The sequence below is a fragment of the Harmonia axyridis genome, chromosome 1 (genome assembly GCF_914767665.1).
Source record: "Harmonia axyridis chromosome 1, icHarAxyr1.1, whole genome shotgun sequence".
Lineage (NCBI taxonomy): Eukaryota > Metazoa > Arthropoda > Insecta > Coleoptera > Coccinellidae > Harmonia > Harmonia axyridis.
The window spans coordinates 28,248,324-28,269,112 of record NC_059501.1 but is presented as its reverse complement, the minus strand read 5'-3'; the positions used below and the strand labels follow the sequence as shown (position 1 = coordinate 28,269,112).

General features: G+C 32.7%; 3 protein-coding genes across 3 annotated transcripts; 2 read left to right on the top strand and 1 right to left on the bottom strand.

The window, feature by feature from the left end:
- The first annotated feature begins 5,700 nt into the window (after positions 1 to 5,700).
- LOC123680542 lies at positions 5,701 to 9,876 on the top strand. Its single transcript, XM_045618487.1, has 2 exons — positions 5,701 to 5,894; positions 8,987 to 9,876. The coding sequence occupies exons 1-2, from the start codon at positions 5,856 to 5,858 to the stop codon at positions 9,689 to 9,691; spliced, it is 744 nt and encodes a 247-aa protein (XP_045474443.1). The 5' UTR covers positions 5,701 to 5,855; the 3' UTR covers positions 9,692 to 9,876.
- A 408-nt stretch (positions 9,877 to 10,284) lies between these two features.
- LOC123680532 (peptidyl-prolyl cis-trans isomerase FKBP8) lies at positions 10,285 to 12,333 on the top strand. The gene is made up of 5 exons (XM_045618475.1): positions 10,285 to 10,685; positions 10,740 to 10,945; positions 11,024 to 11,330; positions 11,469 to 11,675; positions 11,980 to 12,333. The coding sequence occupies exons 1-5, from the start codon at positions 10,395 to 10,397 to the stop codon at positions 12,058 to 12,060; spliced, it is 1,092 nt and encodes a 363-aa protein (XP_045474431.1). The 5' UTR covers positions 10,285 to 10,394; the 3' UTR covers positions 12,061 to 12,333.
- A 365-nt stretch (positions 12,334 to 12,698) lies between these two features.
- LOC123680520 (MTOR-associated protein MEAK7) lies at positions 12,699 to 18,684 on the bottom strand. The gene is made up of 6 exons (XM_045618465.1): positions 18,433 to 18,684; positions 18,245 to 18,376; positions 17,967 to 18,191; positions 17,029 to 17,536; positions 16,639 to 16,865; positions 12,699 to 15,545 (listed from the first exon to the last, which is right to left on the bottom strand). The coding sequence occupies exons 2-6, from the start codon at positions 18,371 to 18,373 to the stop codon at positions 15,234 to 15,236; spliced, it is 1,401 nt and encodes a 466-aa protein (XP_045474421.1). The 5' UTR covers positions 18,374 to 18,376; positions 18,433 to 18,684; the 3' UTR covers positions 12,699 to 15,233.
- Between the last annotated feature and the right edge of the window lie 2,105 nt (positions 18,685 to 20,789).

The window sequence follows — 20,789 nt, the reverse complement described above, 5'->3', positions numbered from 1 at the left end:
TTCGAGGTTAATTTGATTCTGTCGGGTCGTAGGTAATTTAAAAATTGTAGATTCAATTCAAATGAAATTTTGAATAAAGATGGCATTTTGCATTGAGATGTGGAAAACAAACTCAAGGAGTATGTAAAAAGTCACCTTGATCGCGCCAGCAGAACCATGAAAAAATTTAATATCGAAAAAAAATCCAATAGTTTCCTGTCAAAGAATTCGGAAGAAATGAAATTGTGAAGAAATTTCAAGTTAAGTGCAGAATTTAGTCTTGTCCGCTTCATCAGAATCATGTAAAATTCGAGGAGAATATCAGAAAAAATCTTAAATTTGATCTGGGCGTGTAGGTGCATAATAGCTTGATGCAAATTTTAACGTTAATCGCGTCTCCAGAAAATTAAAGTAAAATATGGAAAAAACATTCCCGTTACAACACATCCGTCTAGGATGAGTTCAGTTTGTACATGTAAAATAACAATTCGATTTTTTTTTTATTTAAAGATATTGTCTGAACCTTTCCATTTAGTTTTGTATAGATCTTCGATTGATATTAATGACTCCCTTTCACTGAATGAATGTCATCGCAAGATTGCTGGAGTGCTCTTTTCTTTGGCTATCATAATCTAGACAAAACGATGCATCCACCATAGTGTGAAATGAGAAAATACGAGCCTGTGATACGAGCTCTATCTGTCGGGTGAAACTTTAAGGTTCAATGTATACGCTGTGTAAACTGTATTGATTAGGGCGCCATCCATAGAGAGGTTATAGGTTCTAGAGTTCTTTCTCCTTGAATTGAACAAGGCGCTATATCATTTTTTCACGATATATTTTCCAAATTTTAAGCAAAAAAGTTCTCAAACGGTTAGAAGCAATAAAATATTATACATATATATGTATGTTATTATTCTGAGGATTGGATGATGGAATCAGGAATTCGGGAATCGGGGTCGATTCAAATTATGTCCATCCTTGAATGGATAAGAGAATTCTTTAACGGAAAAACCTTAATTTTTTTGAGGAGATAGGATCAGATCTTGAATGCTGTAGTTAAGGTCATTAATATGCAAAAATGTGATTTTATATGTTTTTCTATTATTTTAGTTAATTTTTTTGATAAGGTTCTATAAATATACAGGGCCGTCGCTAGCCAAATTGCCGCCCTAGGCAAATACCCAATTTGCCGCCCTAACAGTCAACTCTGCAGAATGCAAAAAAATTATTTTGGGTTATCGGGGTCTTCTACCGAAATATGAAAAAGTTGAAGGCGACAGTTTGTAAAATTTTAATGTAATAACATGGAAAAAATATAAACAAAACCAACAAGTTCAAACTTGTACAAAAAATGAAAATCATTTTAGGATTGGTAATGAACAATAACAGGAATACATAACATGAATGACTAGAACAAAAAATATCTTTCCGGAAAAAATATTCAACGAATTATTCAAAAATTTACTTTTCGATCATTTGAATAAATCATCGAAAAGTTAATTAATTAAATGTCAAAATTGGCATTTAAGGATTGGTAAAAACAAATAATATACATGACGAGTATAAATAAACAAATGTGAAGATACATAGAAATACATAATATAAATGACTAGAAGAAAAATATAAGTACAATATGCATTTAATGAGATAAGTTGATTAGTGATAGAAATCTGGAAAATTCAAAGAACTCTTTAGAAATTAACTGTTCGAGCTTTCATTTTTGCAAATTTGATCACAAGTTCTTTAATATCTAATGATTCTGCCATTTCAGATTCAATGGATAGATAAGCTAATCCGCTGAGGCGATCTTGCGTCATACTATTTCTAACGTACGATTTAATTAATTTCAATTTGGAAAAACTCCGCTCTGCACTAGCTACAGACATAGGTAAAGTTAAAATAATTCTGAGGACTATACAAAGATTAGGAAATCCTTCTCCAACATATTGTTGTAAATGTACTTAAGAGTTTGAATGGGCGAAGATGAAGATTGTGAAGACATCATATCAGCTATCATCACAATTTCATGCTTCAGATCTAATCCATCGATATCCTTTTCTTCCCCATCACTCAGAGCAAGTTCAACTTTGGTACAAGCGTCAAAAAATTCTTTCTGGGATTTTAACTTTAGATTGTGAATGTCGAAGAGAAATCCAAAAATGTTATTTATTTGATTGATTTGATTGAATCTTTCTTCAATAGAAAATAATGCCCTATCTAAAATTGTAAAATAAAAACTAATTTTAAATTTTTGATTTGCATCTACTATCACTTCATCACGAGCTTCATAATCAAAGTGCCTAGACTGTCTTCTTATGCGTTCCTCATTCGATTCAAGGGAAGGAATTAATCCCAAATTCATGGCAATATCTTTTGCATTATCTAAGATTTTTTCGAAACCGCATCACTTCTTAATGTTTTAAGAAATTCTTTCGTTTTTTCCAACTGACTAGTTGCAGCGGACAAATCAAATTATTTGCTTTGAAGAAGCTTGCTGCAAACATTAATATTGAAGAGAACCTCAAACCATGTTACTAAGGACGAATTTAAAATTATTTATTTTGTTTGAAATGCTATCAGCCTCATGGCGCGTAGAATAGCCTGTAGTGCCCGTTAGTGTGGTGTCTTCAGATATTTGTTTTAGTATAAATTAATAAATTATGAAATAAATAGTCTTCTTATTCTAATTCACTTCCCCAACTCTCATTTCGAACCTCTTGCATCTTAAAATCTATCACAATATCAAAAATATTAATTTTCAAATCTATCAACAACTACATTAGAGAAACTGTGTTAATAGATCTAATATTTCAGAACAATAAAACAAAAATAAATCATTTTCATATATTACAAAAACAAAGGTTTCTTTACAAAATTACTTTCTTCTCTGATTACTTCCAGATAAAATCATAGCTATTCTTATAAAGATGTTCAAGGTATCCATGTAGATAGAAAGACACGCATTGATAGGATCATTTTATTTGTTTTAGTGAATTATATATTTCCTTCAGCTGATATCGAAGAGGTTTCAAGGCATCAATACGACTCTCGTGTCACTTAATGGCTTGACTGTCAGTGAAGGAACATTTTGTTTCAAAATATCCCACCTTTGAGCTCCCCAATTTTTCTCCAGGGGGCGCCTGGACAGTTTTGGAGCGCACTACTACCACCCCGGAAACGTACCTGAAAGAAACACGGATCATATTTCTTTGGGAACATTATACCTATTTTGAAATAAATGAATATGATTTTTTCTATTAAGTCTATCTCATCATCCGACGCTTCGAAAGTAGGAACTTCCCAGTGCCGAAAAATGATAATAATAAGGAAATGATGAAAATAAAAAATTATAGAACTTACCTTCAGTAATCTACTTTGAATCCTTAAATCCAAAGGCAAATCGAAAAATTCAGAATATAACACTCACTTTGCACATACAGTACGATCAAAAAAATATTGTTATATAATGGAACGTGGTATAAAATAAAATAAACTTCTCAGATATATATTTTGCATTCATCTGGGGAATAGACATTCTGGTTGAAGAATTGTAGAGAAAAATAAATAGGCTACCCTAATAAAGCAATAAAATTGTGCAGTGTAGCAAAGAGAAGGCCGACACGCCTGATTAGTACATGTGTTTTTTAGCATCAATATCTCGTAAACAGTAAACAGCTGTGAGGGGGTTTACAGGACATCTGGATATTTATGAGTTGTTGTGTATAATGCGGCACCTTTGATGGTTTAAATTGTTGATTAAATTGTCTGTATATTTTCGTGTTGTTTCTAACCGATTTAAATCTCATTTCTTACTTTGAATTTCTACACATATGATATTTGTTGATCAAGATTGAAATGCCGCCCCAGAATTTTGCCGCCCTAGGCGGTCGCCTCCCCTGCCTACCCCCTAGCGACGGCCCTGTAAATATAGCAACCAATGTCTGTAAGAAAAATAGTAAATAATTATACATTTTTCTATTTTTGAGCGATTCGCCTAAAATTGAAAAAAAATTGATTTGGGACTAAATAAGTAATCATTTTTTTTTTTGATCGACTCGTTATCCCAAAATTGAAAAAACAAAATTGATTTGGTGTTTTATTCAATGTATGTTGATCGGCTTTACTTTTTGAGAGGATAAAGTCGATTTTTCCATACTGAATATGACACTTTACCCCGGATATGGGGTATAGTCGTTCACATTGAACTTGAAGAAATAGCAAATGGCTTTATATCGAGCTATCTTCATTTTCAGTTTATTAGAAAAAAAATCAATCGTTTACGCGCTTTGCCAAAAAACCTTAATTCTCCATCGCCTTTACCCCGTTTTGACGATATGGTGGTTTTAACAAAACTTTTATTGTGTCGTCTGTCGTAATCAAATCGTTCGTTTCAATTTCAGTTAAATTTTTGTTTCATCATGGATGTCAAACCCAAAGAAAGTCGATTAAAATTGAGAGTGACATTCCCTTTGTTTTCAAATTTGGCAAGGCGTTCTCATCAAATTGGTAAGATGCGTTCGCTTTTGAGGTATAGTGATGTTTCATCCCGGGTTCACTGACTTTCCATTATGATGATTTCATCAGTGGTCCCTGCCATGTACACCATACACCTCCATAGCGGAGCGTGGCTACTTTGATCTTTGATGTAGAACCGTTATGCCGAGAATTGCGCAGCTTGCGGCGCCATCTCTCAAGTCAGCAAAGAGTTACCGCACACTTCCCTGCCAGTATCGACGACGCCCAAAAGAAGGACGTACGAAGGAATATACGAGGAGAGAGCTCATGTCAGCATTATGGCGAAGCGTTTTATGGTGTACCTTCTTGGAAGCTCTGATGAAATCATGGCGGAGCTTGGTGACTTTGTTGTAGAACGGTTTATGTCCAAAGATTTTTTTTAGTTTCCCAGGAGGCTGAATAGTGGAAGAAACAAGACTAAGTCTTAAGAAAAGAGAAAGAAGAAGAAGAAGAAGATTTTTTTTAGTCTGGTTATGAGGGAGGTTATGTTGTTATTAATACTTTTCCAGCAGGGACGCGGAAAAATTCTTTGATACAGGAGCCAAAATTACTGGCGCCAGACCTGGACAACAACTCTGTCCGAAAACATACATGATTTTGTAGAACATAAAATTATGTATGTCTCAAAATACAATTTAATTAATATAACATCTCCAGATGAGTTGGAGAAAACTTCGTGCTCTTGTACAAAGCTGTTAAGATATAACTATTTGACCAACTGAGTCTAAGTTATATGTATACACTCGAACTCGATAGCCCATTAGATGATTCTGTAGAAAAAGACATATAGGATGATTCAATTGAATTATTATTATTATTGGTATCTTGTACAATTAGTTCCATTCAATCAATCCTAAATATTTTCAGTAATGTAGAAAAAACTCAGTACCTACTCTTTTTGTTCATAACTCATCAACTCTTAAGATTCTTCTATAATGTTAATCAAGTTACACGAAATATCTGCATCTTGGTGAAGGTCAAGTCTTCATTTTCTCCAAATATCTCAAAGCATTTAATTAAATCGGAATCAGTATTTACACATTTTATATCGATATTATAATAACCTCAATCAATATGCGGGACCATCAGCATTCCCTCAATAGGACAAAAGAACCGCGTTTGACATAATAAAATAATCTACAAGGCAACACGCGCCTGCAATAATAATTCAAACGATAAATCGGTGAAAGATGTCGAAACCTACAAAAGTGGGGTAAATAGTCCTCCCTTTCATTGACATAACCAAATCAGAATAAAGATTAGTTGTAATAGGTTTGGGCTCATCAAATCGCGAATCTTAGGAGACAAAAACCGTTTAGTAGTTCGATCAACTTGCTGAAAGTTGTACCTTCATTGCAATGTTCAAGATGTATTTGCTCTTATTTCTGAATTTTTTGGTAAGCATATAATTCAATCATAATATCGGTACTTTAAATTCCACAATTTATTATGCTACGAGATTTGAACACTGGATTATTCTGGGTTCTGACGGAAATTTTCGAAAATAACTATACGAGTTGAAAATTTTCGATACAAAGAGTACCTCTTTGTATCGAAAATTTTCAACTCGTATAGTTATTTTCGAAAATTTACAAAGAGGTACCTATAGGTCAGTATCATCGATTGCATGTCGTCTATTTATTTCAGAAAGCCCTAGTCTGATTGTTCATATGTCTAAGTTCATCTAGATTATTTATTAAGTATTTCCTTAAATACTTGTTTCTTTTTGTGTTATTTTTGTTTTTAATAAATTCCGGAGTCCACATTGATTATATTCTTGTTTGGTCTTGAATCCGAATCTGAAGTCGAAATGAGGCCTCTGAAATTCCATAAATGATCCATCTTTATGGCGTTTTGCGTTTTACACCAACAATAGGAATAGGCTAAAAGATATGTGTGGTGGTGAATGGTGATATGTAGTTTCTACATCCTATGTTATATCGGAATTATAGGACAACTTCTTGACCTTAAAATCTGAGATATAAAATATCATATTGTTTCATTCATATCAGCACTAAAATGTGCAATGACTAAAATAAGACAAAGAATATTCCTATACCCTTTTGTATATGAAGATGACACTGTTATACCTACCTATTAAACTTGGCTGTGACAGTATACATCAATCTCATCTGGAAATGGTAAAATCTTACAACTATGGGTTCAACAATTGATCAACATTCATTATTATGCAGTTGAAGCAGACTGGGCCCATAAAATGAATTCTGCTTGCATAATACATTGGCTCTTCGATATTATGAAAGTCAATGAAGTTGATTGTTCTCTAGATCTTCATGAAAGTTATTATTTGACACCAAATCATTAATCTACGTTCGGTAGATTCGGAAATTTTATACTCACATTTGGAAGGAAAAAAATTTCGTCTCTAATTTCAAAATTTGCGATTGCAAACTGCAGTGCAAACCAAATCCTCATAACATGCTTATAAATATAGTTGAATCGGGTTTTGAGCTATTCCATGTAAACTTAAATTCTTGGTGTGCCTTGCTCATACGTAAACCAGAAATTACCAGGATCTCAGCTAAAAGTACGAAGCAACGTCTAATCTATAAACCTTGCCCAATGGCCATATGGCTAACGGATGATGCGTAACCCACAATCTTCAACCTAAGTTACGAGACATCCTGTATAATCTATAGACCTCTTCTTCCGAGTCGGTAGCTTGTTTCAAGCATCGTGATTTCGTGAAATCTTCTTTACTGTCCGCCTCCATTCATCTCGATCCTCAGCCATCCTTATTGACTGTGGCAAAGTCTTGCCAGTGAGTTGGGTGATCAGGTCAGTGTACCTTGTTGGCGATCTTCCAAGGCTCCTCTTTCCTTGTACCATGCCCTCTATCGTAAGTTTTTCGAGCCCATCTCTTCTAACCACATGACCAAAGAATCTGGCGATATTTTCTGAAATTATGGTGCGTAGCCTTTTCTTTACATTAACCTGTTGGAGGATTGAGAGATTAGTTCTTCTTTCTATCCAGGAGACCCTCAACATTCGACGCCAACAAAACATCTCAAATGCGTCTATCTTCTTCTTGTCTGATTGCTTAAGAGTCCAACACTCAGCTCCGTACTGGAACACAGAAAATACCAGGCTCCTAACCAGTCTTATTTTAGTGTTGAGCGTGATACGGTGACTAATCTCTAGACTAAAGACCTATAGACCTAAGCCCAGCAAAATGGTACAGTTCTAAAAAAAGTGGATGTCTTCGCATATTTTTTCTTGATACTTCCCAGGATCGTTTTTATTTATCAACATGTGGTTCACAGCATCTTCGTTGCCGAAGCATTTCCTGGATCCAAGGCCTATAGATTACACAGGTTGTATTGTAATTTAGGTTGAAGAGCGGGAATAACGCGTCATCCGTTATCCATATCGCTATTGGCTAAGCTCTATAGATGACAGGTTGCCTCGTAACTTTCAACCAATCAGCGTCAGCCATTCGTGACGTATCCCCATTAAACTTAGAAGGCTTCTTCTTCTTCTTCTTCTTGCTTATATGAGCTGGTAGTTCATATAGGTAGGCGTCTGCCTGTTAAGAATTAATCAGCCTCTTCCGACGTAGACGTCCAGCATTCTTTCCAACGTTTCGGTGGTCTTCCCTGGGTTCTCTTCCCCGTGGGTTTGTTCTGCCTTGCTCCTTTCACCAGTCTGTTGTCCGACATTCTCTCTATGTGCTTATTCCAGTATTTTCTCCTCTGCCTCACAAACTTTCCCACGTCTTGAATCCCGCTTCGTTCCCTTAGTTCCTCGTTTCTCACCCTGTCCAGTAAAGTCTTTCCATGTATTCTTCTTATTATCCTCATCTCTGTCGTCCTCATCATCTGTGTTGTCCTTGCCGTATCTGGTCTTGTCTCCGCAGCATAAGTAATGATGGGTCGGATGGCTGTGTTATATATTCTAACTTTGCTGTTTATGTTGAGATATTTATTGCGCCATACAATATCCTGAAGACAACCTGATATCCTCGACGCTTTCATTGTCTGATTTCTCACTTCCCGCTTTAGATCTCCGTCGCTAGTGATGTCTGCTCCTGAGTATGTGAACTCTCTCACCTGTTTCACCATCTTTCCATCAATCTCCAGTTTACATTTTATGGGTTCTTTAGATGTTACCATACACTTTGTTTTGGTTGTGTTTATGAGCATATTCAATGATTTGGCTTCCTGGTTGAAAGCGTGAAGTATTCTCTCTAGATCGTCTTCTGAGTCAGAAATCAATACGGCGTCATCGGCCTAGGAGACAACATGAAAATACATATTCTTAGAAGGCAACCTGTCTAATCTAAAGACATTATCCTGGACTTTCCAATAATACAGTAAAACATGAGACGGAATTGGTACCGTAATAAAACAATTGGCTACAAAAAAATCTATGAACCTTCAGAAAGAAAAGATTCCAAAACGTATTGATGGCCCCTATTTACATAATTTACAATTCGAGATCTTACATTTATATGTTTTCTTCCTAATAGGTTATCCAAAAAAATGAAGCAAGTCCTTTCCTCTATAACGTGGCGAGTGTACTCACATCAGCAAGTGGAGCCAGTTCTGTCCCTCAAAACAGCGAAAACATCGCAGACTTGAGAAAGTCCGACAGACAAGTGGCTCAACCAGATACAGATCCTGTTAGCGAGAACGAGAACGGATTCGTCTTCAACGAAGATCCCCAAACGAACAATGGATTTGTGCCGAATCTCATCCAGAAGAAAGTGAGCAAGCTCTTGAGGAAATTCCTGTATATAAACATGTTTGCGAATTCCGGAAACAAACCCACTTCCACGACCGATGATGATTTCGACAGAGAAAAGGAAGAATTTGATAAAGAATTCGAGCAAGATTTCGGGATGAACAACACTAGTGTTAACATCACAGGCATTCATAGCGTTATCGATGTTGTACTACCGGGTAACTCTACCAACGAAAATATCGTGCTACCAAATGAAATAATACTTTTCGACGAAAACGGTAAAATCGAAAATACGAAGGAAACTAAGAAAACTAAGGTTCCCATGATGGATAAAAGAAAGGATAAAATTCAAGATGGAACTTCTAGGTTTTCACCTGGTGATGTTGGGGTGTTTTTCGTTGAATTGTTTGGTAGCCTTGTTGGGTTACTGTATGGTGCTGCAGCTCAGCTTAACAGGCCATCTGGATCCAACAACCCACCTCTCATATGAATTAATAATTATTTGGCCCACTTGAACCCAATAAATTAAGTAGTTGGTACTCACAAGAAATTATCTACGTACTTACAAGTAGGTCTTAATTAAAAATTTTCGAATTTCTTGTAAATTTTATATAGACCGCCTCTTGACTAGTCCAGAGAATATATTGTTTAATATATTGTTATTTTTGAAATTTTCTTATGACTTTTATTATTCTTATGTCTTTGTCCACCTTTTTCCTCCTATATTGTTCACACATCTAGAAATACTGGTTTGTTTAATGATTGAATTTCGTCTCAAACATTACGGTGAAGGGAATTAGAGGCCAAAATTCCAATACTTTCCGTTGGTAGCGCTATATACAAGAATGAGTGACAAAACAAACGATGTACAAACTGGAAATCAACTGAAGTTCAGCTCATGATATGAGAATGAGTGTCAATATATCTTATATATAATCATGGTTTAGCCAATCTCATCTAAATCCAATAAAAAATTTGGAAAAGTCGTTCCTCAAATGCTAAGCTTTTTCATGACAGTGAACACACCTGTATTTAGTTATCTTGTTCTGTGGTGGTACTTCTAAATAATTTCTGTCAAAATTTTCCATTTTAACTTATTTGAGGTTATCAAAATTTTTGTCATTTGTTTTGTCCATCAGTCTGCAATTTATTTATCCGTTGAAACCTTAAAAAATAATCTAGAATACAACAAAATGTCGATTGAATATGAAGAAAATAATGAACAAGAAGTAAACCAAGAAGGAACAGCTCATAAGACTGATGATGATTCAACTGAGAAAAATGATGAAAACGCTCAAGTTGAAAATGAATGGGTTGATATCCTAGGTAGCGGCGTCATACAAAAGAAAATTCTTAAAGAGGGAATCCCAGATAGTCATCCGCAGAGACAGCAAACCTGTGTCATAAATTATGAGTTGTTTGTAGAGGAAAATGATATCATACAGAAAGAGGAAAATTTTGAAATTGAACTGGGTGACAATGATGTGAGTTGATTGAAAGTAATAAATTATTAAATTCCTTCTTGTTCCATTTGCTAGGTTATTCAAGGTTTAGATGTCTCTATAGGATTAATGAATGTAGGAGAGAAATGCATATTGAAAATAAAGCCTCGTTTGGCATTTGGAAGCAAAGGTCTACCACCTAAGATTGGAAGTGAAACAACTATCACTTATGTAGTTGAATTGATCTCTGTGAGGGATGAAGAAATCGAAAGTATGAATATATCTCAGAGAAAAATTAAAGGGTAATAATATTAACTTGAAAATTGTGCTTATGAGATTTGAAAAGAAACTATTGGAAAAACTTGTAAACTATTTTCCAGGAACAAAAAAAGGGAGAGAGGAAACTATTGGTATGGCAGAGGGGAAAATAGTATTGCAATTCAGTGTTATAGAAAAGCTTTAGATTATTTAGATGAAGTTGAAGGAGGTATTCAATTCCCTGGATCTAAGGAAGAAGAATTGTCAGATTCAGCTCTTCAAGAATTATTGGAGGATAGAATAAGTGTTTATAATAATTTAGCTGCTGCACAAATCAGAATGGAGTCCTATGATGCAGCTTTAATGTCATTAAAGACTGTATTAAAATGTCAACCAAATAATATAAAGGCCCTCTTTAGACAATCCAGGGTAAAGACTTTTCATTTGGTTCAAATTAGCTTTAATTAAATGTATGCATGCTTCCAGCAGCTTTATTTCTTTCTGCTTCTCTGGACTGTGCTCTTTGTGTTAGTGAATGTTAATTTTATTTATTAATTGTGTTTATAGGTGTATAAAGCTAAAACTGAAGTACTATCAGCAATACAGTCATTATTGAAAGCTAAGGAAGTGGCACCAAATGATCCTGATATAAATAATGAATTGGTTAAATTAAATCAAATTGTGGAAAAACAGAAAAAAACTGAGCGTGAATTGGCCAAGAGGATGTTTGGCCATAGTTCTAAACAGTATAAGAAAGAACAAAGTTCCAACAAGGTAAGACTCAATATGTCTGTTCAATCAAACTAAAGTTAATGAAACGCAAAAAGCTTGCACAATTTTAATATGAAAAGTTATCTTAAATTACTATCAAAAGCTTGTTTTACCAAATTACTTAACAACTTTTCGAAATAAATTATGTTGTATATAAAACATTCAGAATTCAAAAGTCAAGGAAAAGTTGCAAAGTAGTTTGTTGCAACCAGTCCAAGCATTGTTGAGCAACAGTAACCGAATATTTGACAAAATGTAAAGTGAAAAGTAGTTTGGTGCAATAGACCCCTGATTTTTTTTCTTTAAGGTTTATTTTTGGGCTACATTGGCAGCAACATTAGCAATAGGAGTGGCCGGGTTGGCTTCATATCGACTTAAAATTTTTTAGTATGCCTTTGTATAAAATACAAATCTTGAAACCTCTTTTTCTGTCATAATATACAAGGTGAAATGCATTTACAGTTTTATATTTATTTGTTCCTGGATAAGATGATATATGTATATTTGCTCTTTTTTTAGTTGTTAGTATCGTAATGGTTGAGTTATATTAATCTAAAGGTCTGATTTTTTGTCATTATACTGTGGTGCATTTTTAAGTTGTTATGGTTTTGTCTGCTTTATTATTTAATGTTATTGAAAAATAAAGAACAGATTCTTTTAATTTTTTCTTTAATGAAACCCAAAATATCTATTATTATTTTATTAATTATGAATAACAAAAACAAAATCAACAATAAAGAATTATTCAACAAAGAGAATAAAATTTGTCATTGGCAATACAGATAACATTTCAAACTAAAATAATGTTATGAATTTAAATTGTATAATAATTTGATATTAGGAAAAAATATTTTTTTTCCTATTGAAACAAGTCAGTTTTTCTTTGAAATTCATTGAATGAGACCAACTTAGAACTATTCCATTAATGGTGCCTCAATGTTACGAATAAGGGAAGAAATATACTAGAAAGAGCAAAAGGTGAAACATGTCAAAGTATTGATTTGATTGAATTTCAATAAGTCAACCGGAGTAAAATTTAATATTTGACAGAGCACTAAATGAATTCAACAACTAAAATAAATTAATCTATAGAAAACAGTATTGATATCAAAATACATCACAAGGCAGGCAGGTTATTATATTCACAGCAGATTATGAAATGAAAAAATTTGCAATTGGATGAAAAATTACTTTCGTTTGGTGTAGAAAATCTAATTTTTATGTCACTTTTGTAATAGATAATGTCGAATTTTCAAAAAGCATATACCTCAAATTTCCATTCAATCAATAAACATACTGAATCAATCTTTTCATTATTATCATTATCTGTGATGATATACTAAAGACCCTATGACCTATTCGATCACTAAATTTGTGATCGATTTTGAATGTTGTAGTGAAATCGGAGAGATCCTTGTAGAAAAATTTATATTTCTATCTTTTATGATTGATAAATATTAATAACAATTACATAAATGGTGTATATTTTTTAAGAAATGTAAGTAGTTTTATGAAAAGAATGTTTAAATATATACTTATTCATCTCAGATTGAGTTACATTTAATTTGGCTTATGACTTAAGTCATATATATCATTTACTTATAAAAATGTAATAATACATTTATTATTGGAGTTTTCAAGGTTCAGTGTCAACAACAATCAATAAATGCTCTTTTAGTTGTGCATTTTCACTCTAACAGATAAATTGTTAAGAAGCTCATATACATCAACACAAACATTAAGTTTATAATACCTTATAATATAAAACTGTTCAAATGAAAATAGTATTAGATCAACTAATGCGATATAATGAATTACTAAGAAGGATACAATTAATTTTCAACAAGAAAGTTATCACATGTTGATTTAAAAATACATTCATTCAATAAAAATCTCACAAGTTCATCCTCACGTTGATTTTTTATTGTGGTTAATTCTATCAATTGTTCAGAGAGATTCAAAAGGTGATTATTTTGAATTAATTTATATCGATTGAGAAAAACGAGCAAAGAAAGAAGATGAAGATTTTAGCAATAATTATTGCAATCAGAATAATGAATGAGCTTAAAACCAGAAGGAATTACATACATTATAAGTGAAACAAATATGAAACATTTCATGTTTTATACTCTCAAATCATATAGAGCTAAGCACTCTGAAGAACTTGGCATAATGATGAGGTGAATTAAATGCATTCATACCGGATGGAATAAATTATTTTTAAATATTTATTTGGTAATCTACCAAAATTATATAAAATCTAACGAATAAGGACTTAATACCTTATTTAAAAAATGTTCCACAATAATGAATCCTTGTACATTTCCTATTCTGCTTTTCCTAGGCATCTGTGAGACCTCTCAGAAGCTTAGATCTTGTACTAGTTAAAATAACCAGTTATGTTCTGTGCATGCACTAGCAAATTTTATATGTTCCTTTAGAATTAAATACAGAGATACTATATATTTGAAAAAATTAATTAATTCTCTAATACAATGCAAAATGGAACTAAAATAATTAATATTTTCATCATGATTGATCATAAAAAATTAAGAAATTTAAAAATTCAATCCTAGCTCCGAAAGTTTTTATTGAAAGCTAATTAAGATATGAAATATGAACATTTCATGATGAGTAGCTTTTCAAAAGAAAAACAACTTACCTTGTGCTTCATTCTTGGCAGACTTTTCTTCCATTTCATTCAGCTAATGAGAAGATGAGAATCACCTTTGATTGCTTTTTTGCTGAATGATCCAACTTAACTACAGTAACTTTGAGTTCTACAAAACTTTATCAAATCAAGAAAAGAGAACTTTTTTTGACTGCATGCTTACTCAAAATTTTATAAATACATTTGAAGCTTGAATGAAACTAAAATGAGAAATTTTATATAAATTTTAATTAATTCAATAAAGTTTTGGAAATTATTATATTTAAAGAGTAAGTATAGGAAATGATCTGAGTCACAATATTTGGTTGTACAAAAATTTGATTGTCTTTTAATTTCAACTGAAATAATTCGTTGCAATTTTGATGAAGCTGATTTTCTGATGTCTTGGTACCACAACCAAATTTTTGAGCAACCCGCTACTACTCCTTCTATCTGTTCTGATTAGCTTAGAAAAAAGCATTTTTGTTGAACAGTTTCAACTTTTCAGGTAAAAGATTCAATTGCTTCATTCCTAAGATTGTAACCTGAAGCAAATATTTTGATCGCCAACTACTTAAGTCGCTATGCTGTCACAGTAAGAAATAATTGTTGAGGTGTATTTAATAAAAAAAATTCTTTCTCAATATGATTCTTTGGTGATAATGGAACCCAACTGAAAAAACTAAATAAAATCGATACTGAATGTCGTTAAGAGAGTAGTTGTGGTAAATTTAGGTAGGTACCACAAAGTAGGAAACATTCACATTTAGTAAGCTGCACCTCAGTGAAGTAAATTTTTAGTCAAAAATACAATTATAAAAACTTCAGGAGAAATGGCACCATATGTCTTTTGAAAAACCCTTACAGATATTTTTGTTTGTGATATTTCTCTGTTGTGTAACTCATTGTTTTCAATTATGATGATGAACTAATGGCGGAGCCTCTTCCATTCCTTCGCTATGAGTCCCTCGTCCTATCATTTTCAATAAAGCTTTACTTTCTGGATGACCAATCTGTCTCTCATTGCTTTGTCCCCTCTTCAATTTAGAAGATGGTGTAGGAGGTTTTCCTAGGCCCCATACTTCTAGATGCCTATATTGAAATTCCTTGATACCCGACATTTGCTGATAACCAGAGTAGGTTGTGCAAGATTCACTTGTATGCCCTAAACCGTATTCACTATCCAACCAAAATCCACAGTATCCATGTTGACCGCCCATAGCCTTAAAATAGAAAGATAATACATGCTTTGTGGAATACATCATGACCGAAACCTTTTTCTTTGAAATTATAAGAAGATAAGATATGTAAAATTTCTAAGTAGTGTTCGAAATAAAATCAACTCAAAAGACATAATAATTATTGCAATATCAGATCAATGTTAGTTAACTTCAGGAAAAACAATTTTGTAACATTATAATATAAATTTCAGAATATCATGATTGATGAGACTAGATTTTATGCATATTAGCCTGATATATTCAATTCAATATTCAATACTTTTTGCATATGTATTATATCATTATTTACAAAATTTTTCCATAGGGTACTACCTAGGAAAATTAATCTTTCATAGAAGCCAATTAAACCTATTATATATGTATTTTCAGACTCATGTGGGCTCATAAAATTCATTGTCAGATAAGGATATTTCACAGTATTCATTAAAATAGGAAATAAAATCATCAAAACAGATGTTTCGAATTTTAGGATGGTTACTCAAATGTTACATTTTCAATGTGATTGTAGTTTCTTCTAGAAAGAAAATAAACTTTAATGATTCTAATCAAATAGATATCGACCGAAGTTTTCCTGCATACATTATTATGATGTATAATCATTTCATTAGAGAAGAAAATTAAAAAAAAGACAGCAGATGTTAAAAACGTGGGAGAGCTGGTAATTTGGTCTTTGATGTGCTTTCTGTGATTATATCAGTAGATTCATAATAGTCTTGTTGATCTGCTTTTGATGCATAATGAATTTTTGGATTGACTCCACTTCTGTTGACTTTTACAATGACTTATGGTATTTCACAACTCAGAAAGTTTTGACTTCAGTATTTACAATCTGACCTAGTACATTGAAGCAAAAATCTACGTCAAAAAATTACATAAATATGAATTTAAACAAGCACGTAAAAGCTCCTGACTCACTGCTTTTCTAATTTTTCAGATTTTATTTCTACCAGAATGTGAACTAGATATTTTTGTAAAATAAATAGGTAAATAATTAGAATAATACTTGATATCAAAATGAGGCATTTCTTTTCGAGTTTACAAAACATTTTGAGGGTATAATCAATAATATACTCACCAAGCCATTAGGAAGTGTATGCTGGTGCAGATTGAGATATTGGAAATGCTGATTATATCCAGTAGAAGGAAATATACGCATTCTTGGTGCTAATGTGAACAGAAAACTGCTGTCATTTCCGAAAAATTTGGGATTTAGTGTCCAATTCTCAGGAGCAAAACCTCCAAAGATATAACCACTCTTATCTTCCAAAACAAGTATTGTTGGTCCTTGATCAATAATTCTTCCTAAAAATAAATATTTCAATTGAATATTTAGGGTCCATAAAATTTTATTGGATCAAATGCAACAAGAAGGAAAATTATTTTTATGTGAAATTAAAAACATTGAACTGTAAGTTTTAGTATTTCTAACATGTTTAAAAAAGAAGGCATGATATTTCAAACTTGCCTATTAAGGTAGAGAAAGATTCTCCATGTATTTCAGAGCTGAATAAAAATCTCCAATCCGTTTGAAACTCTTGGGGAAGATTAGAATTCATGAATATGATTTGGTTTAAATCTAAAATACTAGGATATGATGGGATTAAATCTAAACCTCTACATATTGGAATCAAACTCCTCTCCTTTGATTGTGATTCTCTATCAACTGCATCATCGTCATCATTTGAAATGCTTGCTCTATCAACAGGTTTCTCCTTATCTTTGTGTGATAATTTATATAAATGATTGAAGACATAAAGAAGTAATTGTCCTAGTAGAGTACATGTTTGTAACCAGTTTTCCAAAGTAATTTTAGTTATACTTTCACCCACAGACAGGTCTTTAGATAAAGATTCAGCTAGGCGTTGAATGTTTTGTGGAGCTATAAAGCATCCTTTAGAGAACCAAGATCTATACTGTCTACCATTAGTCACTTTCTGTATTTTCATAAAGGATGAAACTATACTTTCGACATACTGAAAAAAGGAATAGGTATAATTCAGAATCCCTAATTGATAAACAAGAGATTAATTTGTTATTAAGTTACATTTTATAGTGTTTTAAAACTAAGTTATGAGTGCAATTTGATTTAGAGATTAGAGGGAAATTCTTATGTGATTATAAATTAGTTGACAATAATTAGAAAATAAAAAAAAACTTGATTAGTTACTTAAGATTCATTTGAATATCATCATAATCTTACAAATTGAAATATTTCACACATCTTCTTATATGTGGATTTCATAAGAAAAATGAAGACATGTTACTGAACAACCAAATATCGTCAAATTAAATGAATAAAGAATGTGACTGAATATTGTGTTTTTAAATGAAATATTCTACGCTTGAATTTTTTATGAACTCATATAGCTTAATGTTCAGATTAATCTAAGAAAAAGTTATTACCTCTTTGACTAAAGAATAAGGTAAATCACAAGTATCGTTCTCTGATTTTCCCAAAGAATTCAGAAGAACCTTGAATTTCTCATCAACTGTCCCTCTTGTGCAGAATACATATAATTCTGCAAATACTGACAAAGAAACAAATCCTTGTTTATCTTCACCTATTCCAAATAAGTAATTATTTATGTATTGTAGAAGACGTGGATCGATTTGACTACCCCATAATTTCTGAAATAGCCTTGAATTAATAATCAATTGTAAGAACATTATTGGAACCTTACATTTAAGTCATCTTCCTTAATACGATCAGAATTCTTACTTATAAATCGAAATGAATTGCTAACAAGATTTTGTTCATCTTTTGATAAAAAATTACACTTTGCAGCTTGTTTTTTACTACTGTTTCCCATTACCTGAAATTACATAAGCTTATTCATCATGTGAATTACAAAAACAAAAATCATCATACAATTCAGTTTATCAATTTTAATCAACGTTTCAAATTATTGTTAATTCCAAATCCATAAATTTTCTTTCAACATGAAGCTAAAGAGCAAAGGGAGTATTTTTGAGTGCCCATTAAATTTCTATGTAAATTTCAAATGTTTCGAGAATTATTTCATGAAAGTTGTTCAGAAATAGAATGAAATAATCATGATTTTGTCTGACAATTTGATTTGACCGATTTTCGGAAGTCAAATTAGAGGTTCTGACATATCAAGGATACCCATAGAAACAAATCACATTTTCCTCGGGAAGAGCAAAAATAGATGGTGTCTCGTATTTTTCTTCTTAGTTCACCAAACGCAAGAATATGAATATGAAGTAGAACCAGTATGTTTTCAAGTTTTGTAAATTTGAATATCAATTTTAAATACTATCTATTGTTTAAGTCGAGCCTTTCTGAAACATTTCAAAGGGTGTGAAGTAAAAAGTTGGAAAAGTACATTATTTGTGCATAAACTGGACCCAGGACGAGCACAGTATAAATCCCAAATTTGCATTATTGTTAGTGCAACCGGTTGAACATTAGTTGCATCCGACGAAGACGAAGCATCATCGCATCCTTCCTTGGAGGGAGGCGCCTCCTGCGGCTTCCTCCTGGATCCTCTACTGACTTCAGTAAACTTATATTTATCTAGTTTTAATAATCTTGACTTTAGAGTGACTGCAAGTTATAACTACTTTCAATTTTCAATACGTTGCCTTATTAGGTTGAGGGAAAATCGATGAGTCCTAATGGCAATGCGAATTTGAACAGTGAAGTTTACGACTGCCAAGTTATGACACATTAAATTACCTTCCTGATGTCTATCCACATTATTTGTAGTTCAGTTCCCTATCGTAACTGCAGACTTGGCAACTTATTTATTGCATATGAAAATCTGAACTGCTTCAAACTCATCTTCCTCATGAACAATAATAGCTTCGTTCACACGCCCATGTCTTTTCTAACGGTTTGCAAAGATCCCAGTAAGGAATATATTTTTCGCAACGTAAAATGTCCAAAATTGATGATAGAGATCTACATTTAAATATACCATATGTTTCCTCCGAAAAGAGTATCTTAAGCCGGGTAATGCAAGTCTGGATATAGTACAGGCCTTCCTTACTTAATTCTAAATAAATACAGATACAGGCAACGACATTTTATTTAAGGATACTTTATTTTGAAGGTTTTGTTTTCTTCGTCAAATAACTCCAACAAGAAGATCTAAGATCAAACCAAGTGAACTTCAAACCAAGTGAGATTTACAGAGATATACAGGGTCTTTCACGAGGAACCTCACCCATATTTATACGGGAAACTACTGAACGTATTTTCATGAAATTCAGCACTTATAAGTATTTCACGATGCTGATGAAATCTAAAATATTTTCAAGGCATGAGCACCTCCGGTTTTTCCGGAAATGACGTCAACTTCCGTTTATCAAATTAGAACACCATTTTTTTATTGCAGAAATAGATTCCTTAGAAAATTTCAAGTTATTTTGATGTAACATTTTTCAGTTTTGGTTGGAAAATTCTCTCTGAGCGGGAAAATTCGAAAAAAAAATGGAAATAGAGCTCCGCTGAAACAAGAATACCTTCGAGGTTTTTGGATGGAAAATTTTCATTTTTGGGATTTTTCAAGATGTAAAATTGATGTATCCACTTTAAAAATCGAAATCGCGATTCATGATACAGGGGGTGAAAAAATCGCTTTCAAAGTTAGGGATGACAAAATCGTGAAAAATCAATTTTTTCAAATTAGAACCCCATTTTTTTATGGCAGATATTGAATCTACGTTAAAAAATAATGTGAGTGTATGCATCACACCCTTGCCCTAAAATGGATATTTTCTGAGTTATTCACAAAAAACTGTTTTTCGTCTTGAATTTTCAGCTATTTCTTTTCCCTTCACGCCAAAAAGATGAAATTTTCAGTGCTGAATTTCATGAAAATACGTTCAGTAGTTTCCCGTATAAATATGGGTGAGGTTCCTAGTGAGAGACCCTGTATAGAAGGTGTTCCATCTCAGAAGAACAGGTGAAAGATTTTTGGAGATGATGAACTTCAAGACGAGCCACCCCGTATATTTCTTATCCCATAGTGATTGGAAAAATTTTCCACGTAGAATGATTTTGTTTAGGGGACATCTTTTGACGTAAATTTGAGGATTGATCGAATAACACCTTAAGAAGGGGTGCTTCAACCCCTCAAAATTGAATAGGGAAGAGGGGTTTTGTGATACTTCATCTGAAAGGTCTTGAAAGCCTCTTGATAACGGAGTATGAAAAATATAATTTTCATGAACCGTTTCGCCAAAAACTGTCTGGACTTC

What these genes read in the sequence shown, in the direction of transcription:
- LOC123680532 (XM_045618475.1), top strand. Translation starts at nt 10,395, where the DNA reads ATGTCGATTGAATATGAAGAAAATAATGAACAAGAAGTAAACCAAGAA. An exon ending in TTGAACTGGGTGACAATGAT is followed by an intron (nt 10,686 to 10,739) that starts GTGAGTTGATTG and finishes TCCATTTGCTAG; the next exon opens with GTTATTCAAGGTTTAGATGT. An exon ending in CCCTCTTTAGACAATCCAGG is followed by an intron (nt 11,331 to 11,468) that starts GTAAAGACTTTT and finishes TTGTGTTTATAG; the next exon opens with GTGTATAAAGCTAAAACTGA.
- LOC123680542 (XM_045618487.1), top strand. Translation starts at nt 5,856, where the DNA reads ATGTTCAAGATGTATTTGCTCTTATTTCTGAATTTTTTG. An exon ending in TCTTATTTCTGAATTTTTTG is followed by an intron (nt 5,895 to 8,986) that starts GTAAGCATATAA and finishes TCTTCCTAATAG; the next exon opens with GTTATCCAAAAAAATGAAGC.
- LOC123680520 (XM_045618465.1), bottom strand. Translation starts at nt 18,373, where the DNA reads ATGGGAAACAGTAGTAAAAAACAAGCTGCAAAGTGTAATTTTTTATCA. An exon ending in CTTATTCTTTAGTCAAAGAG is followed by an intron (nt 17,537 to 17,966) that starts GTAATAACTTTT and finishes TCCTTTTTTCAG; the next exon opens with TATGTCGAAAGTATAGTTTC. An exon ending in ATCTTTCTCTACCTTAATAG is followed by an intron (nt 16,866 to 17,028) that starts GCAAGTTTGAAA and finishes ATTTATTTTTAG; the next exon opens with GAAGAATTATTGATCAAGGA.